The sequence below is a fragment of the Hemicordylus capensis genome, chromosome 1 (genome assembly GCF_027244095.1).
Source record: "Hemicordylus capensis ecotype Gifberg chromosome 1, rHemCap1.1.pri, whole genome shotgun sequence".
Taxonomy (NCBI): Eukaryota; Metazoa; Chordata; class Lepidosauria; order Squamata; family Cordylidae; genus Hemicordylus; species Hemicordylus capensis.
The window spans coordinates 399,145,846-399,165,626 of record NC_069657.1 but is presented as its reverse complement, the minus strand read 5'-3'; the positions used below and the strand labels follow the sequence as shown (position 1 = coordinate 399,165,626).

The 19,781-nt window shown below is 42.8% G+C and overlaps 1 protein-coding gene across 2 annotated transcripts in view; it reads right to left on the bottom strand.

The window, feature by feature from the left end:
• The window catches only part of DNAH8 (dynein axonemal heavy chain 8), a 390,116-nt gene that overhangs the window by 59,562 nt on the left and 310,773 nt on the right, over positions 1 to 19,781 (bottom strand). For both annotated transcript variants that reach the window (XM_053305243.1, XM_053305251.1), the window contains 11 exons: positions 16,750 to 16,917; positions 14,181 to 14,393; positions 12,495 to 12,632; positions 11,826 to 11,953; positions 10,840 to 11,011; positions 6,037 to 6,192; positions 5,242 to 5,397; positions 3,424 to 3,606; positions 3,089 to 3,194; positions 427 to 679; positions 135 to 325 (listed from right to left, as the gene is read on the bottom strand). In XM_053305243.1, the coding sequence (XP_053161218.1) occupies positions 135 to 325; positions 427 to 679; positions 3,089 to 3,194; positions 3,424 to 3,606; positions 5,242 to 5,397; positions 6,037 to 6,192; positions 10,840 to 11,011; positions 11,826 to 11,953; positions 12,495 to 12,632; positions 14,181 to 14,393; positions 16,750 to 16,917 (1,864 nt within the window). The remainder of the gene's footprint in view (positions 1 to 134; positions 326 to 426; positions 680 to 3,088; positions 3,195 to 3,423; positions 3,607 to 5,241; positions 5,398 to 6,036; positions 6,193 to 10,839; positions 11,012 to 11,825; positions 11,954 to 12,494; positions 12,633 to 14,180; positions 14,394 to 16,749; positions 16,918 to 19,781) is intronic.

Sequence of the window (19,781 nt, the reverse complement as noted above, 5' to 3'; positions counted from 1 at the left end):
TAGTCAAGCTGCTATGAATTGCCATCTGGAAAAAGTCAGTGTGTGGCCCACCTGAAAGAAGTGAGTTTCATGCCTGAAATTACCCTAACATGAGGATTTGGATTCTCCAAGGAAATAAATAATTAAATAATTACCTTTAATGAGTGCTTGGAACTCCTTTGGCTTGACTTGGCCCCTCTGGAGATCAATTTTTAATGTCAGAAGCAGTGTAAAAAGAAATTTGTGGTTTTCATATAAACCTCTAACAGAATATGTGAAAGTTTCATATGTCAAAAACTCAATAATATTTGAGATCCTTTTCTGTGGGATAGGGGACTTGTCAGCTCTAAGGCATGAAAAGAAAGCAAGAGGCAAACGAATTAATATCAAAATTGGATTGAATGGGGGGAAACATAGGCCTTTGTAGAGATGATGTTGTGTTCTTACCTTGCCATGGATTGATCAAATAGTTTTAAGAACTGAGCTAGTGAAGTCTGGTACATATTATTGACCATGCTCATTTCCGTGATAAGAAAATAGAGAATGCTTCCTCGCGTAGCAGCAGGACGATATTCTTCTTGTGCAGTGTTAATTTTTTTCTCTGTTTCTCCTGCAACTTCCAGTTTTTCAGACACTTCTGTAGCAGTTTGTTTAGTTGTCCTCAAAACACCGATCAAAGATTCATCATCCACCAAAGAACCTAAAGGGATGGTAAAGTAGTTTTAGAATTTTCTGTACAGTGTTCAGCACTGAAAAGGAATAAAGGAACTGTTTCCTTCACCAGACAAGCATTACATGTTTTAATGAGTATTATGAATGCCAGCCAAACAATTAAAGTCATCTTAGTATTATAAACAAGCAAAATAATAGATGTTTGAGCATTATGCTGGTTGCTTGTCCTATATCACGTTGTACATCTTTCAGCAGCAGACTCACCAATGAATTACAATGAGGGATCACAACTATTTCATCCCTTTTTGTAGGTGATAATAGATAGGGTTTCATTTAACTCCAGGTAAAAGAACAACAGCTAAGATTGGAGCTTGCTTTTGCTATGCTGCTAAGCAACAAGAAGCAACTGCCGATTATCCAAGTTAGTACAGAAGATGCACTTGGTTCCAAAATCATCAACAAGTTTCAGAGGAAGAAATAGGAAGAAGGGCTATTCTGGCACCCAAGAGCACTTGGCAAATTATGTTAGCAAAAATAAAATTCCTTGAAAATTCTATGAGTGCTGTGGTGTATGTAGTGGTAAACTTGTGTCTGGTTTCTACTGCAAGTGGGAACTCTCATGACTGGCCCTTGCACATCAAAACTAGATGTCAAGGAGCAGGCTAAACTAGAGCCTTTCTCCCTAACATCTAGTTTTCTGTGTGAAGGGAACTCTTGTAGGGAAGAGCCTTCAGTCATGTGAGCACCTGCAAGCTGGAATTATACTGTCCAGACACAGGCTTATCCATCTATCTGCCCTATTAGAGAACTAGGCCTTAATGCTGCGAGCACATTGAGGCAGTTTCAAGGAGGGTCCAGTAGGTCAGACAGGGAGAGGCAGGGGCGTAACAATAGGGGGGGCAGGCAGGGCACGTGCCCTGGGCGCCACTCTGGGAGGGGGCGAGCGCGATGCCCCAGAAAAGCTACACCACCCAAAAAAATTTTTTTTCAAAAAAATTTTTTTTTCAAAAAAATTTTCCCCCAAAGCGGAGGGTGGCTGGCGGGTGCTCCCACTGGCTGGCAGGAAAGGCGGCTGGCCAGCCGGCCGCCCACCCCCCACACTCGCACTCCTGCAAAGAGCCCAGCAGGCTCACTGCATTACCGCCGGCGCTGCCCAACTGCGCAGAATCTGAACTGCGCAGGCGCACCTCGCAGTTGGGAAGCGACGCCGGGCCAGACGGCAGGCCTCGGCGTCGCTCTTACCAGTACATTCGCCTGATCTACCCATCGGGTCGGATCGCCAGGGGAACGGCGCCTCCCGCAACGGGGCAGACCTCAGCCCGTTGGGGACTCTCTCCAACGTGCTCTCCTCCATGTACAGAGCGCCGTACGCCGCAGCCGCGGCTGCCCAGGGATATTGAGCCTTTTTGCCATACACCGCCAAGCTACCCATCTTCCTGCAGCTGGTAAGGACCGTCGGGTCTCCCTTCTTCCCCCTGCCCTCTCCGGTCGCAGCCGCCTTGCCCTGGGCATGAGTGAGCGAGCGGCAACCAAAAGAATCCCAGGGATTTTGCCCCGCTTTGCTCCTCTCCAAACTTCCCCCATGCGAGGACTTGGTGAGGCAGAGGTGCGCGCCTTCAGCGTGCGTGCAATTTATTGACCAGCAACCTCGGTCTGCTTCTGGCTTTCCCTCTAGTTTGGTCCGGGCAGAGAAATCCCTCTTCGGCAGGCGATCGAGCAAACAGAACGCCTGGCTTGGGGTCTCACTTGCAGCGGGGCTCTCTGCTCTCTCTTAGAGCGCGGCACACCCAGGTCCTTCAACGCCGATTGCTCGGAAGGAGCATCTCTCCCACTGGTGTCAATGCAGCTTCTAAATAATTTCGGGTGTGGTTCCGCTGCCCGCCACTGCCGCGCGATCCGCCGCCGCCCGCCGCCGCTGCGCTCAGGTTAGGATGTGGGGGGGGGGCGTGGGGTGCAATTTCCAGGGCAGAGCTTGCCCTGGGCGCCGTTATCCCCAGTTACGCCTCTGGGGAGAGGCTACCACAATCCTCAGAATGAGGGCGAACAGTGGGTATCACCGAAGTCGTAGCAGTGCTCCAGCTGAAAGATCAGAAACTCAGATGGTGACTTCTTGCAGGAAAGTGAGCCTCCCACCCAACTCATCACTGCACAAGTAGAAGATTGGTAATGCCAGTTGTTATTTCAGGATCAAGGAAGAAGGATAGCAGTGAGGCAGAGGGCTTGGACTCTCTGGAGAGGAGTGAGGAAGAAGATTAAGCCACAGAAGCACTAGAGGAGGAAAGGGGTGGCAGAAAACATGGGGGGAGGGGGAAGAGCCATACCACAGGCAAGGCATGCCATGATGGAATCAGAAACTGACATACAGAGATATGTGTCCATGTCCTTTTGGGAGGGGGCAAATGTCAATCTTCTCATGATATAAGTGTAAACGGAGTACCTTTAGTTGCTGTTAATTTATAAAGAAGATTGTCTTCTAGTTCTTTCATCTTCCGCTTATTATAAGTTACATCTTCCATGAGTTTAACTCGCTCTGCTTCCAGTTCCTATATTAAATACAAAGACAAAAAGACTTGTGAAATGCTTTAGCATTTCTTTACGAAGATGAAATTGCCCATGTTGCAATTCATTTGCACATATACTTTCAGTTTTTCATGTTTTTGTCATTTAAAGAACTTGTATATAACTCAGATTTTCCACCTTTTAACCTCAGGGTAGCATTTGTTCAATCCTGATCATTTTGTCAGTACAACAGTTCAATATTTGTTAGCTCACCTGTTTCTCTGTAAGAATTACTCTCTTCAATAACTGATTTTCAAGTCCTTTCATTGTAACAGTAAAATCAATTACTGATGATTTAGCATTGATCTCAGGTGTGAAGGCAGGATTTGGCAGTTTTGTAGTAATATAAAGTTTAAATGTACTCATGACATCTACTTCCTTATCTCCAACTTTCACCTAAATAATAATTTAAACCATATTTTATTGAATTGTAATCAGTACTGTTAATTACTAAGACACAGAAATATGTGCACACCTGAAGTCACCCAAGATATATTTAATATCACATTTGTCATGCACAATTAAATTTGCTTAATCTCCTTTGGCACAACAGATAATGCTCAATGTTTGGTATGGCTGTAGATTCCAGTTTCCACCACCTTCCTCTGTCTATCATTAAATCACTGACCAGAATTGTGCAACTGTGTGTTCCTTTGTGTTTTCCCTTGTTTTTCATAATAGGAAGAATTAAGAGAGTTGTATATATCAAGAAGTGGATGAGAACAGAGAATGAGAAGCAAGCAATTAAGCTTGCTTATATTTTATATTTGGGTTGTCATTATATTTTGCAATATCGGCTTCAAAGTATAGCTCTCAGCTTTTGGGTATTAATTCAATACCCAATTAATTCAATTGGTGTGCTATACTAGAAATACTAGAAAGATAATACTAGAAAGTCAGGGCAAAATTATGCAATAAGTTAAATGCACAGTTTTGCCCTATACGTTTTGGACTTTTTAATGTAAAAATAGCCAAAAGGGGAACCTAATTAGGAGTGGATTTGCAGTGTGTAAGGAGGAGGTATTTAACCCTGAACTCGCAGATGCAATATGGGCAGAAAAGAACCGCTTCTTTGCCGCATGTATTGCCTGAGCATAGATCTTTAAATGTGCTCTATGTCGTAATCTGTCAGATTCGAGTTGAGTCTTTCTCCACTTGCGCTCCAGTCACCTACCTTGCCGCTTCAGCCCCTGTAGATCTTCTGTATACCAAGGGGCCTGTTTTGAAGCAGATCAGAGGGGACGCTTAGGAGCAATCGTGTCTACTGCCCTGGTGAGTATGTTATTCCAGTTTTGCACCAGGGCATCAACAGGATCACTGGCAAAGCCAACATTAAATCCCTCCAAGGTCTTGGAATCCTATTGGATCCAATAACCTCTTCAGGCGGACTATTCTAATAGGCCCCTCACCACTGCAGAGATGGAAAGTGGTTTTAAGCCTAACCGTAAGCAGATGGTGGTCCGTCCATGACAATGGGGAAATCACAGGAGTCTCCACCCACTGAACACCACCCTGATCAGAGTAAAAGACCAAATAAAGTGTGTGACCAGCAATGTGTGTCGGTCTGGAGACCACTTGGGATAGTCCCATAGTTGTCATGGCCACTATGAACTCCTGAGCTGCCCCGGACAAATTGGTCCCAAAATGAAAATTGAAGTCCCCCAGCTCCAAAAGTCTGGGAGACTCCAACGTGAGTTCCGCGACCAAGTCCGTGAGCTTAGTAAGGGATTCCACCGGGCAGTGGGGCGATCGGTACACCAACAGATGTCCCATTCTATCCCTGGTCCCCAAACTCAGGTACACACATTCAATATGGTCAGATACCGCGATCATATTTTAACTAACTAACTAACTGATTAATTAAAACAACAACCACTTGTCAAGAAGACTCCAGACTGATCTACTTCTCTAATTGCAGTAGAGTGTTCTGATTTCTTTCATTTGACTGCTGAGGATAGAAATGGGGAACCATTCATCACACACTTAAAGAAAACATAAAATTTATTATAGCTCTTTTATAAGACAACTAACCTTGAAAGAGGATCCTGATTTAATGAAGTTCTTTTCTAATATATTATCAAGGGCAGGATCTAATTCTTCACTTATATCCTCAATCAAAAGTGGTCTTCCCAGGGAAAGGCTGTCCTCTAGGTGTGTGCGGAAATATTTATGATTCAGAGTTGTCACCTTTGAAGAAAAGTTCAGATTTAGAATAAAAGGAAAGATACTTGGCCAATAAATAAAATATGTTTTGATAAATAATACAGTATAAATACTTGTTAATTTCTAGAGCACTCTTACAAATATGAACATGACAAATATTTATATACTGCTTTACAACAAATGTTCCCAAAGTGGTTTACATAGATATAAATAAATAAAATGGCTCCCTGTCCTCAAAGGGCTCGCAATTTAAAAAAGAAAGCTGAGACAGACACCAGCAACAGCCACTGGAGGGATGCTGTGCTGGGGATGGATAAAGCCAGTTGCAATCCCCCTGCTAAATAAAGAGAATCGCCACTTTAAAAAGGTGTCTCTTTGCTCAGTTAGCAGGGGATATGCTCAGTTAGCAGCTAGCAAAGTACTTTACACTTCTTTTCATGGTTAGCCTGACAACTCAAACCCTTTAAATAAGTCCGAGGAGCAGGGAGAATTCTGTAAAGATAATACACACTTGACCTGGAGGGAAACGCTGATCTGATCTAAGAGAAGGAATGTCTGGAAACACCAAATATGCATGGAAGTGATGCTAACATGGGAGATCAAAGTGAGACCATGCCCACTAAGAACAAGTGTGAATGTATCACTGAACAGTGCATGACTTACCTGTAACTCATTGTCCTTTTCTTTCTGTTTAATCCATGTTTTCCCTTGAGTCTGCGGATCTATCAAAAGGGGGAATCTTGTAGCCTTAGTGACAATGATGCCATTCTGAACTGAGAGTTCATCTCCTGGAAGTCCTTGCAAGTTCCACTCACTAATCTGGTCATTGAGGAAAAGTCATTATTTGAGTAGCTAATACTGAATTTATGTTATTTGGATATATATTTAAGGAATTAGTGAGAAAAGGGCAGTAACATGTAATGCAACTATAGCCATGTTGGTCACAGCATGTACTCAAAGTCAATGAGGGGTACAGATTTTATCAACTTTGACTTTATGTTATCATTAAGGTACTGAGTAATCTTGGTTTACTCAAGACATTACCCAAGATTCTGCTAAAGGTTACAGGTTCCTGTGGAATTTGAACACTTCCCCCTATAAAGCAATCTTTACTTCGGTTATGAAATACTGACCACCATTGCATTCATTCTCCTGCCACCAGAAAACATCTCTCTCTCACTCTCTCTCTCTCACGCACGCACACACACACCACCACCACACCACTGGAATGATCCAAATTATCTCACTCATTGTCACCACACACATTCACTTATTACTTACGTCATATATCTACCTATTAGGAATGTGTGAATCGGCTTGAGGTTGAGCTGGTTTGCCATTGAACTGGCCTGTTTAATGGCTCACCTTTGAGCCAAACAGGGCCCAGTTCAGTTCAGCTTGACTTTGAGCCGAACCGCACCGGCTGGCTCAGGGGTCCTAAATATTTAAAATAAATATTTTTTTAAAAAAACACTCACTGCCAGGTATAGGTTGTCTGGCAGCCTCTGGAGGGTGCTGCTGCAGCCATGGGGATATGTGTCTCAGAAGGTTCCCCCTCCCCCTGCCAGCCCTGGTCTTCTTCGGGCTGTTAAGGCCCGTTTTCAGGTCTATCCAGCCCTCTCCTGGCTCTGGCTTCCAGAGGCCATTTAGAAAGTCACCATACATGCTCACTGGCCTTAACGGCCCAAAGAAGATTGTGGGAAGGCCGGCAGGGAAAACCTTCTGAGACACACACACACAGAGCCAGCAGCTGGGCCAGCAGCCCTCAGAGGCCACCGGACAACCCGGACCCAGCGGTGAGTTTAAATTTTTATTTTATTTTATTTTATTACATTTAGAACCCCTGAACTGGCTTGAACTTGAGCCGAGTGAGGGGTTGTTCTGGGGTGTGCAAAACCGAACATACCCTTTCCGGTTCGAGTCTGGTACAGACTTGAGCCAAACCGGGCAAACCGGTTTCATGCACACCCCTACTACCTAAACATTTGCTCACGAAGGCTATTTACTATTATTTCCTCTTAGCAGAGTAAGGGCATAACCAAATAGCTTCAAACACACCAAAATAACATAGACATGTATATACAACACACATAGTACTGATGAAAGAAACATATAAATGCATAAATCTTTGAAGTCACACATTTGTTTTTGTCTCCTCTCATTTTCCTTTCTCTCCTTCATACTTAAAATAGTGATTGACCCTGACTAACAAAACACATGTGTAAAGAGGCTCTGCAGGGATGTGCTGGGAGCCCTTGTCCTCCAACATGTGTGCACTGTTGCACCAGAGGGCCCAGCTAAAACTTCCAAGTTCTACTCGCACTCTAGAAGTGCTCTCTAAGATCAGAAACAAACAGGTGAGGGTCATTCATGTCTTTCTGGTCTTAAAGAGTGCTTCTGGAGTATGAGCAGTGTTTGGAAGTCTAAGCTTTCTGGCACCATAACGGGCAAGTAGGAGGACTGGGGGAGTTGTGTACAGGCTTCCAGTATATCCCCGCAGAATCTTCTTACATGAAGATGTCAACAAGTGCTCCCACCCCATTCCTATAACAATACACAGGTGGCAATCAATTACATCCCCACATTAATATCCAAACCTTCCTCCAAGAAGCTCAGTGCAGCATAGGTGGTTGTCCCCTCCCACAGCCTCATTTTATCCTCACAATAACCTGCTTAGAAAGTTAGGCCAATAAAGAGTGACTGCCTAAAGTCACCCAGTAATCTTCATAGCTGGGCAGAAATTAGAATCTGGATCTCTCCAGACCCAACTGGACACACTGCTACACCACAGTGGCTCTCCACTTGCCCCTCCATATTTAACATATTGTATAAACCCTTGTGCACCAAGGAGAATGACCAAACATGTATTTAATTATAACAGTTACTCCTTACTGAAAGAACAAAAACAACTGTCATGAGTCTAAAGCCTAAATAATCCCATCTTTAAAATGTCGCAGTAGTTTGTGTTCTAAAAATATGCAAGCTCCTGCAAATGTCTGTTGCACCTGTTATTTTCTAGAATGTTAAATTTATAGCAAACCATAAACGACAATGTACTGACTAAATTATCTGTTGCAAGGCCAGAAATGTTTTATTACAGTAAGACAGCCAAAGTCATTTCCATGAGTGTGGCAGTTAGAAAAAGCACACCTGTAGTCATGCAACCATCTCTGTCCATCCACCTCTCCCAGTTCACACTAACATTTATCTAGGAGGTTGTGTACATGTGCACACAATCACATGAAAGTCACCCTGCTGCTTCTATGCTAGAGCCATCCATAGTTTTGGGACTGAATAGGTAGGAAGAACTTAGTACATTTTGAGGTCATTTCATTTACACAATCAAAAACTACCCGGGTTTGGGAGCTGTGTGTGTTCCCAATTTGTGGTTGTGTGGAAGCAAAGTAAGAGGAAAACTTGGGTAAAAGTGATTGTGTGCAAGCAGAGTAGGAGGAAAAGATAGCCAGGTTTTCCTCCTATCTTGTGTCCACACAATAATTTCTACCCAGGTTTTCCTCTTACTTTGCTTCTGATTGGTTGGTTGGTTGGTTGGTTGGTTAAGTGCCATCAAGTCAGTCTCAACTCTTCGCGAACACATAGATAGATTCTCTCCAGAATTATCTGTCTTCAACTTGGCCTTTAAGGTCTCTCAGTGGTGCCTTCATTGCTGTCGTAATCAAGTCCATCCACCTTGCTTCTGGTCATCCTGTTCTCTTACCTTCAACTTTTCACAGCATTATGGACCTCTCAAGGGAGCTGCGTTTTTGCATAACGTGTCTGAAGTATGATAGTTTGAGCCTGGTCGTTTGTGCCTTGAGTGAAAATTCTGGATTGCTTTGTTCTAGTATCCATTTGTTTGCTTTCCTGGCTGCCCATGGCATCCTCAAAAGTCTTCTCCAGCACCAAAGTTCAAAAGCGTCAATACTTTTTCTATCTTGCTTCTTCAAAGCCCAGCTTTTGCATTCATGGAGTGTCATGGGAAAAACCATTGTCAGAACAATTATAATCTTTGTAGGTGTAGACACATCACAGCATCTAAATATCCTTTCTAATGTCTTCATTGCAACCCTACCAAGTGCTAGTCTGCGGCGTATTTCTTGACTGCTGGATCCTTTACTGTTGATGGTCAATCCTAAAAGGCAGGAGCTATCCACCACTTCAATATCTTCATTATCAATTCTGAGGCTGGTTGCTGTACTCATTGTCATTAGTTTAGTCTTCTTTACATTTAGTCTTAGTCCCATTTTTTCACTGTGCTCCTTGACTTTCATTACTAGAGCTTGCAGATCATTCGCATTCTCAGCTATCATAGTGGTGTCAGCATAGTGCAGGTTATTGATATTTCATGCAACCTTAAAGCCACGCTCATCTTCTTCCAATCCAGCTTCTCTCAGTATATGTTCAGCATATAAATTGAATAAATAAGGAGGAAGTATACCTGGTCTTACTCCTTTGCTGATGTGGAACCGTCTGGTTCACCATGTTCCATCTGGACTGTGGTTTCATGGCCTGTGTATAGGTTTCTCATAAAAACAATGAGGTGTTCTGGGACACCCATTTTTCTAAGGATATTCCACAACTTGACATGGTCAATGCAATCGAAGGCTTTTCTGAAGTCAATAAAGCACATATTGACTTCTTTTTTGTATTCTTTGGCTTTCTCAATTATCCAGCATGCATCAGCAATAATGTCTCTTGTTCCTCTGCCTTTTCTGAAACCAGCTTGAACATCAAGCATTTCCTTTACCACATAGGGCTCTAATCTGTGTTGGATGACCCTGAGCATTATTTTGCTAGCATGTGAAATTAAGGATATTGTGTGATGGTTTGTGCAATCTGTTAAATTTCCTTTCTTTGATATGGGTATGTAGATTGACCTCTTCCAATCTGTTGGCCACTGTGTTGTTCTCCAAATTTGCTGGCATAGTTTGGTTAGAGCCTTGATTGATTCTTCTTCTGTTGCCTGCCGTATCTCTATAGCCCACCGTGAATGGTCGCGTGAATGGCCCCATTGTTGTAAATCTACTCAATGACATTTTTGAAGAAACAAAGGAATTTTATATGTCTACATTTAATTTGCTTCACAAATTAAATAATTTGTTTTAGCAGCCATAATTGTAACATTTGGTGTTGCAGACTTTATAACAATGATTCTTTAGTATGGAAAAGAATAACTTTACTTAACAACTGTATTCAAAATGGGTACTGTCCTGGGTTTCAAACCTCTGATGGTGCTTCCCAGAACTACTTCCCTCCATGCACCCTTTCAAAATACACTTTGGTTTCTACTATGATCACAGGAATGGCACCTGAGTTTTATAGAGTCATAAAAAACTGTGTTCTACTAATGATGGCCTTTTTCAAATGAGCTGAAATAAAATTTTTAAAAGTTGTTTCCATCTCATAATTAAACAATATATGAGGGGTGGGGGTGGAGTGGAACTACAGAACAGCATCAGGACTTACCGTAGGGGGATCCACTAACATTGAAATGAGATTCAAATTTTCAGTAAAAGGGATTCTTCGCATTTTCATCTCTAACTCCCACAAATCTTTCAGCAAAAGATTCCGGAATATCTGATTAAAGGGGCCACAATATGAAAGGAAACCTGTGCAGAGCAAAACATCTCCCACAAGTCTACAAAAAAAGAAGGAATCTACAATTAATGTTTTTAGTTTTCAATTCTCAAATAAATGTGGCATAGCCATTAAAAACCTTTCATGTCATCATGCAAATTCAAATAATGAATTTGGCAGTATTGAAGGGGATATAAAGTCTGACATCAATTTAGTTAAGCCTTTTAAAACAGGAAATATATTGACCTTTTAAAAGCCATATGACTGGCTTTTTAAGTGAATGAGACTTCCACTAGAATTAACCACCTGCATCAGTGAGCTGACTGAAAGCAAGTCAGGACGTTGGAACTGGACCATTCCTTGCAAAACGCTGGATATCAGAAATCAGGATTTATAATGAAAGGAGAAGCGTGATCATTGTAATGGAGACAATTTTGCCAGGCCTTATGTGCTCATGTATCTAGTTTCCAAAAGTAAGAAAGGACAGGGACAGTGGGGCGGGGGAAAGAAATTCATGTCCATTTTAGTATATATCAGTCAGATATTTATTAGTTCCTTTACGTTATTTATGGTGACTGACTAACATTATTACAGAATAAAAGGAGTGATAGTGTCAAGTGAAGCATCTGGAATATAGATTTAGAGCTACAGAACAGAATACAGAACCTACTGTAGGTTACCAGAGTTAGTCATTTCACCAACACTAAAATAAGATCCAGGTTTTCAGTACAAGCAACTGACTTCAGTGGGGACTAAGAGTGTGGCTTGCAGAACAATATCTCCCTATATTTTCATAAATGGTTGCTTTCCTATAGGTGCTTTCCTATATAGCAGAATTACAGATTAATTCTTCCTTTTTATCTCATATACATTACCTATTTATCTGGGCTCGGAACTCTCTACTTTGCTGAGTCCATCTAATTCTTTCTCCACTCAAGCCATCTATAAGTGCAGAGGCTGCTTGCATCTTTCTCCTACACATTTCTGCATCATTCAAGAGGTCCTAAAATGTGGAAATGATATATCAAATCATACTCGTCAAGTTATTATCCTGGTAGCAATATTACTTTATAACAAATGATAAACATTTATCTGGAAAATATATGTGTTATCAAGGTCATTATGGCATAAATAATGCTTGCCAAGTTTGGAATTTTCAGCAGGTTGATTGATGTAAAGTGATGTTAGCAACTGCTGTTTTCTGACTTCGCAGAAACTAGAATAGCCTCCTCTCTAGATCTCTGTATAGGTTGTCAATGAGGCCTCAAGCAACATTTTAGTATCCTACCCATGACACAAACTTGATTGGCATGAATCCAAGAATTCAAAAGTGGGCAAAGTGTATTTGAAGCAAGGCAACCACCCTTTTGGCAAACTTACCTCAAATGGGAAAAAATTCAAGACAATTCAGTAATTAACTAGGGAATCAGCATAAAAATTGCTTTCTTAGTCAAGAAAAGTTGAACTTAACCTTATTCTGGGGGGGGGACCCTAAGTCCTCATAGGACTGCTGTTCTAGTTTACAATGTGACCTTCCTTCTTACCATCTTTTCCATCATAGCTGCATCAAATTTTGCTTGCACTTTATCCAGTTCTGCTTGCTTCTCATCTAATAGTTCCTGAGCCTTTGCTAATTCTCCGTTAGCTATTTTCAAACGTCCTTCTTGTTTTGCCAAGTTAGTCTAAAATGAAAAATGAGGCAATCATTTTACAGAACTGTATTGTATCTTCTACAATTGCATATAAGCTTTTCTAATTTGTTTAGTGATTAAAAACAGAAGAATAAAAAACAAACGAATACTAACTAGATTAAGGCCACATTTTGACTAAAGCACAATTAGGAAGGGATGTGTGAGCTGGCTGTTTGGCCGGTTTGGTTCGAATCCAGACTGGATTCAAACTGAACCAGCCTAGTCCAGCTTCAGCTGAACCAGGTCTGGTCTGGCTTCGGCCACTGAACCAGGCTGAATTGGTTTGCAAGTTGGTTTGGGGATACTTGTAAAAGGGAATCCTGGAAGATTTCCCTTTACAAGTAAAGAGGCCATCCCTAATCCCTATCCTAAAGGCACTGGGGAGGGTGGAGAGGCCACTTTCTCTTGCCACCCCCAAAGCAGCCCATGAACTGGTCTTTAGAACTGGGGCCAGTCTGGTTAGAACTCGGACTGACCGAAGCAGGCCTGCTAGATTTGAACCATGGTACAAATCAAGCTAGCTCACATATCCCTACAATTCAGCATGAATATGGAGGGGTCTGACTGGGTAAAACAAATGAAATTTCAAGAGGAGTTATAAGATTAGTAAAATCATGAGGAGAGGGGGATTGAACAGCTTTAGTCTCATTATACCTACTACTTAATACATGGTGGGGGGTAGGGAAGGTTCTGCAACAGAATTACACAATATCAATATTACACACAGTGACACACCTAGGTAATTTTCGACCCTGGACCTGAAGAGCTTCAGATCCCCCCTGCCGCTGTGAAACCCGCCCCCCCCGCAGCGAGGCCCCTCCTTAAACATTTGTAAAGAAAATGTTCACCCAGCTGGCTCTCCTGCACTCTTTTCTGCCTCCTCCTGCCTGCGCCTGCCCTTTTCCTCCCCAGTGATGCGGCTGCAGTAGTGGTGACGGCATCATCGCAGTCTGCTCAGTCTGCCTGCTGTTGCTGCTGGTCCTCTGTGGAGATGATGGCGGAGCCGGGGGAACACTTGGCCAGGCACTGGCCCAGTTGGTGGCCCCATGGCTGGCACCAGGCTCATGCTGGTGGCACACTGGGCAGCCACGGTGACCGAGCTGGAGGGAGAGCTAGATGCTGCCTGCCTGGGCCTACGCATCCAGAGCATCCCCACCGACCTGGCTATGGAGGAGGGGGGTGCAGCAGGTGCTCCAGGCCATGAACAGGGCCGGCCATTTGGAGTGCCTCAGTCCAGGAGGCCAAAAGCGCTGGTTAGCCAAAGCAAGCAGCAGGCCTCTGAGCATTTGAAGAGGGCCTGGCAGGAGGCAGGCAGCTGCTAAGGAGCAGGCCCACCAGATGCTGTGCCCACCGCGGTAGCAAAAATGGCGAAGTTCATCAGAGCAGGCATAGGGTGGTAGCAGGCCACTTGAGGAGGCCCCCCTCCGTTGTGAGGGCACGGACTAGAGCCCCAAGTTCCGGGGATAAGAGCGCCTCTGATTACATAATATTTTTTCCTCTCAGTAACTAGAAATACATTTGAAACCAAGTGTTATTTACCTTAAGAGGCAACACCTCTCTGTTTATACCATAAAACGTTGCCATGGCCTGTGTCCAAGAAAGGAGTCCTGCCACATTACCACAGACCTTTTTGCCATTCTCTAAAGTATAATCCTCCATTTGAAAATAAGGCTGCAGTAATTCTACCATCTCTTCATTGATTGAATCTTTGGCAAACTGCTGGAGGCTCTGCAGAAATGGTCCACTCATTAGCTGCAAAAATACCCCAAAAGGCATATTTAGACACAATACTTTTTTCCATCAGTTGTCACTATTTTCTATAAACAACTTTATATTTGTATTTATATTATATTTCTTCTTTAATTCAATTATTTTAAAATTCTATGAAAAAAATAGGATGAAGCTACTGACCAGTAGGAGCTGGTCCTTAAGAGTCACTTATGTCCCCTTAATAGGATAATAAAAACTTAGAAGCCCTGATGAACATATTCTGTGTACAGGTAATTTCTAGGCAGTTTTTTGGCTGTCTCATACATTTTGTGGGGAGGCAAATGTGATGCAACAGTAAGGTGAGGATGGGAAAGCTCTGGTTCATAAGTGTAATTCCATTCATGGTTCTTATTATCTATTTTTAAATGTATTCATCTTGCAGAAAATAGGAACACACATATGCACCCACCACAAGCAGGAAATAATCTGAAAGCATTACTTCTCTTCTATCTGAACATTTATTTCCAGCTGTACTTTCTATTTGGTGGCTGCCTCTTTATGAAGGTTCCTTTCTCGGGAGATCCAAATTGTGTCCCTCTCTGATAACTTTCCAGCATTTGTTTTCTGGCAGGCATTTCTTCCTATCATTGTTGAACAAATTGTCTCTAAGTGGTTTTAACTCTCTCTGGATGATGTTTTTTATCCTGAGCTGTTCTTTTTTTCTATTTCTATTTGTATTTTAGATTATGTAAGCCACCTTGGAATATTTTTGTGGAAAGTATAATACACTTTTAATAAAATAAAATAAAATAAAATAAAATGGTCTGGGCCTTCCTGAATGGCCTGGGCCTTCCTATCTGGGAAAGCCATGTATTACTGTAAGCTCCCAGGATAAAGGGAAGCATACAAATTCAATTAATAAACAGTACAGACATATAATTGAGCATGTGTATGAATCAACCATTCTAAAATATACATCTCTGATGTCAGGCCATATTATGCATAGTATGTAACTACTGTCTCCGACGGGTGTTGGGTCCTAACTCATTTTTATACCCCGTCTGCCACTCCCTATCCCTTATCCAGTCTCACTTCCTTTAATATTTCACATTTTTTTACTTCAGCCAGTGCCAGCTTGAACTTTCTCAGGGCCCTCGACACATGAATACCATAGGCTGTTTCTCTGTCATGATCTTTATCTTGGGAGGAGAAAATAAAGGCATTGTGAGGCAGAGAGGAGACCACCGGAAGCTACTTCTCTTGCCCTGTGCCCTTTTCAAAGCCTGCAAAGGTCAGATCAGAAGCTTCACCTCATCCAATGCTTGCAGCCTCTAAATCAGGCTGCCACCTGGCGGCCCCTCTGATGACATCCCTTATGCATGACATCATGCACATGGGGCGTGCCTGAGCCCCAAGAGAAATCCCCCTCCCTACCCACAAGCGAGCACTTGCCCATCCTTTTCAGGCAGTGTTTTCTGCCTGAAAGCATCTATTCTCCCTTCTCAAAAAGGAGTGGCCCCTTTGCACATGATGTCATGCACAAAGGGGGCGTGGCCTCGAGCTCCGTAGAGCCCAAGTGAGCCATTCCCTATCATTTCAGGCAGCGCTTGCTGCCTAAAAGCATCTATTCCCCTTTCTCTCCCTCTCTGGAGGGAGAAAAGGAGGAATAGATACTTTCAGGCAGCAAACGCTGCCTGAAAAGGATGGGCACATGCTCGCTCAAAGCTCTTAGTAGCCCGGGCATGGGCGGAGGAATTTTCTTTTGGGGCTCTTCCAGAGCCAGAGTCACACACTCTTGGGGACTTCAGCAGCCCCTACCACTGGCGGCCCAGGTTCTTTGAACCCATCCGCACAATGGTGGCTATGCCACTGCTCTAAATGGGTAATTGACTAATGAGAGGAGGCTTCTGGCAGTGCCTCCTGTCACCCCCTTAAAAACCTGCAGGCATCAAATTGGGAACTAGGAGCCACCAATTCAACCAATGCAGCTTTCAAGGGGGCAGGGTGTAAGGAGAGGAGGCAGCTGGAAGCACCTTCTTTTGCTCAGCCCTCTTTGAGAGTTTACTTTAAAGGGCCAATGAACCTCAGAATAGTGGTTGATACACAACAACAATCTGCAGTTGTTCTTGATAGGAATAAAAAAAGTAATGATGTGAAGACTCCGTTGAAATAGCAACAGCTTCTTTATTGTTTTAACTCTGCTTCAACTGCAAGTCTCCAGAACAAAAAAGAACACACACCTACACCCCTCCTGCTTAACACTTCCACTCCTGATAAGGTCTTTGGCCCCTTCCCTAGGTAGGATCACATTTCAGTACAGTAGTTAGGGAAAATAATAAAAATTAGGAAAACCCCATATATTTTTTCAATGTTAAAAGCAAGTGGAAATGTTATTTACTTTTAAGGACTCGCTCCAAGATGGTTTCAAGCAAGGCCTTTCTGGATCCATGGTAACTGGATCAATTTTCTTTTGAAACAGCAACAGGCAACAATCCATGATTCTCATGATCAAATGAGGTGGCTTAGCAAGTTTTCGAACTGTTGCAATGTCTGCTGGTTTGATAGTCTGGAAAAGAAAAAAATAATAATTTAATGTATTGACTGAAAGTTCATGAACACTAGAAAATATCACCACCCTCCATTTAACTTATCACATTTCTTTAAGAAATAGATTATACTAGGACTAATGCAAAAGTCAAGTTCTAGCAGGAGACAGAGTTCAGACATTTCAATGGGACAAACATGGTTTTATTAGGCTAAAGTGAAATGACATTTCCTTAAACTTCCATAGACATGTTCTTAATGAAACTCAGATAACATTTGATGATTTTACAATTAGATGCACAGAGTTTTTGAAATAAGATGTAGTCTATCAAACAAAGAAGTAACATTTGGAAAATAGTGTGAAATAAACAACAGACAGCAGATAAAAAATATTTCAAATCAACTTCATGTTCAACAAATATCCTAGCATTGTCATATCAAATATTAAACAAAGTCAGAAAGATATTTTCAAAAAGAACAGCTATCCTGAGTCTCACTAAAGATTTTGAGGGGATACTGGCAGTAGGGATGTGCATGGAACTGGTTTGGCCGGTTCGGTTAGAATCTAGACCAGTTCTGGGTTTGGTTGAACCAGACTCGACTCAACCCTCGACCTAGCTGAACAGGCATGTGGACCGGCTTGCTATACTTGTAAAGAGCAATCCTTGAGGATTCCCCTTTACAAGTAAAAGGGGCATCCCTAAGCCTCCCTAAAAAGGCACCGGGGGATAGTGAGAGAAAGTAGCCTCCGTACCTTTAGCGGAGGCTGCAAGATAGGTGTCATAGGTGGCTAGGCGGAGTTGGTGAAGCATCAGAGGCAGCGTGGAGTGGTGGCGGCGGCTCCTCCAAGCCACCACCAGCCTCCCAAACACCACCTTCATGACCTCTGCACATGTGCAGAGGCCATTTGTGTCACCACACACCTGTTGATACTCTCAAAGAACTCCAAAAGGTTGGTGAGGCAAGATTTACCTTTGCAAAAGTCATGTTGGTTTTCTTTCAACAGGTCCCGTTCTTCTATATGCTTAAAAATTGTATCTTTAAGAATGCTTTCGATCAATTTGCCTGGCACAGACATTAAGCTAACTGGCCCCTGGATCTCTTTTTGAAAATTGGTGTTACATTGGCTACTTTCCAGTCTTCTTGTACAGCGCCTGATTGTATGGATAAGTTACATGTTTTTGCAGGGAGATTGGCAATTTCACAATTGAGTTCTTTAAGGACTCTCGGGTGGATGTCATCTGGTCCTGGTGATTTGTTAATTTTTAATTTTTCCAGTCCACCTCTGACTTAGTTCTTTAGCCTCTGTCCTTGAGAAGCTTGGTTCAGGCACAGGTATACACTCAGTATCCTTTGCCATGAAGACAGATGCAAAGGATTAATTTAGCTTCTCTGCAATCTCCATGACCTCCTTAATAATCCCTTTCATTCCATCATCAAACAGACCAATTGGCTCCCTGGCAGGTTTCCTGCATCTGATGTATTTAAAGAAGTTTTTGTTATTCCCCTTGATGCTTTTAGCTAAATGTTCCTCAAACTCTCTTTTCGCCTCCCTTACTATCAACTTGCATTTCTTTTGCCAGAGTTTCTGTTCCTTTCTGTTCTCTTAATTTGGACAGGCCTTCCAAATTTTGAAGGAATTCTTCTTCCCCTTTATAGCTTCCTTGCTTTTACTTATCAGCCATGCTGGCATCCTCCTGGACTTGGTGATACCTTTCCTCCTTTTTTGTATACATTCTATTTGGGCTTCTATTATTGTGGTTTTAAATAAACTCCATGCATTCTCGAGCGAAGTGATTCTCTTGATTTTCCCTTTCAGTTTTTCCCCCCACCAAACTCCTCATTTTAGAGAAGTTTCCTCTTCTGAAGTTCAAAGTGTCTATTTTAGACTTTCTTGGCAATTCTCCCCTCACATGTATGTTGAATTTGATCACACTATGGCCATTGTTCCCTATAGATTCCACGATACTGACATTTCACACCAGGTCCTGTGCACCACTCAGGATTAAGTCCAACGTCACCTTCTCTCTGGCTGGTTCCATGACCAACTGTTCTAGGGCACAGTCATTCAGCATATCTAGAAATCTGCTATCTTTGTCATTTCCTGAATGTCAATTTACTGAGTCTATGTTTGGGCAATCAAAGTCACCCATAATTACATCTCTGTCTCTCTTTGATGCCTCCCTGATATCCTTCTGCATCTCCTAGTCACTGTCAATGTTTTGATCAGGAGGGCTAGAGCATGTTCTGAGTAGTATTTCCTTTCAGGCCTTGTATTGTCACCTACAGAGTTTCCATGGTGGACTCTGGTCTTCCTAGGTTTTCTAGCTTGTTAGATTCTATTCCTTCTTTGACATACAGAGCTCCTCCACCCCCTATTCACCCCTCCCTGTTCTTTCTATAGAGTTTATATCTAGGAATAAGTGTCCCACTGGCTCTCACTATTCCACCAGGTTTCCGTTTGCCACTATATCTATGTTTTCTTTAGCAACCAAGAACTCCAGCTTGCCCATCTTGGCTCGGGGGCTTCTGGCATTAGTTTATGAGCTTCTGCCTAGCACTTCCTAACAGCCTATCTAGACACCATGTGACATCTGCAACCTTTGCAACAGGCAGACAAGTCACCGTGTGGTCTACATGTGAGTCACAGACCCATCTCTCTATACCCCAAATTATCTAATTGCCCACTACTCCTTCCCCTTGGAGGAGTATCCCCTGTGCAAAAGGATATGGGCTCATCATCCATGGAAGGTGTCCCTTCTAAGGGATCATTTCCCTCTTCCTCGGAATGATGTCCTCCTTCCCCAAGACTGCCATTCTCCATGACTGCAGAAGAGCCATCAGCCTGGGAGTGGGATGCCTCTATCACATCCTGGAAGGTCTTGT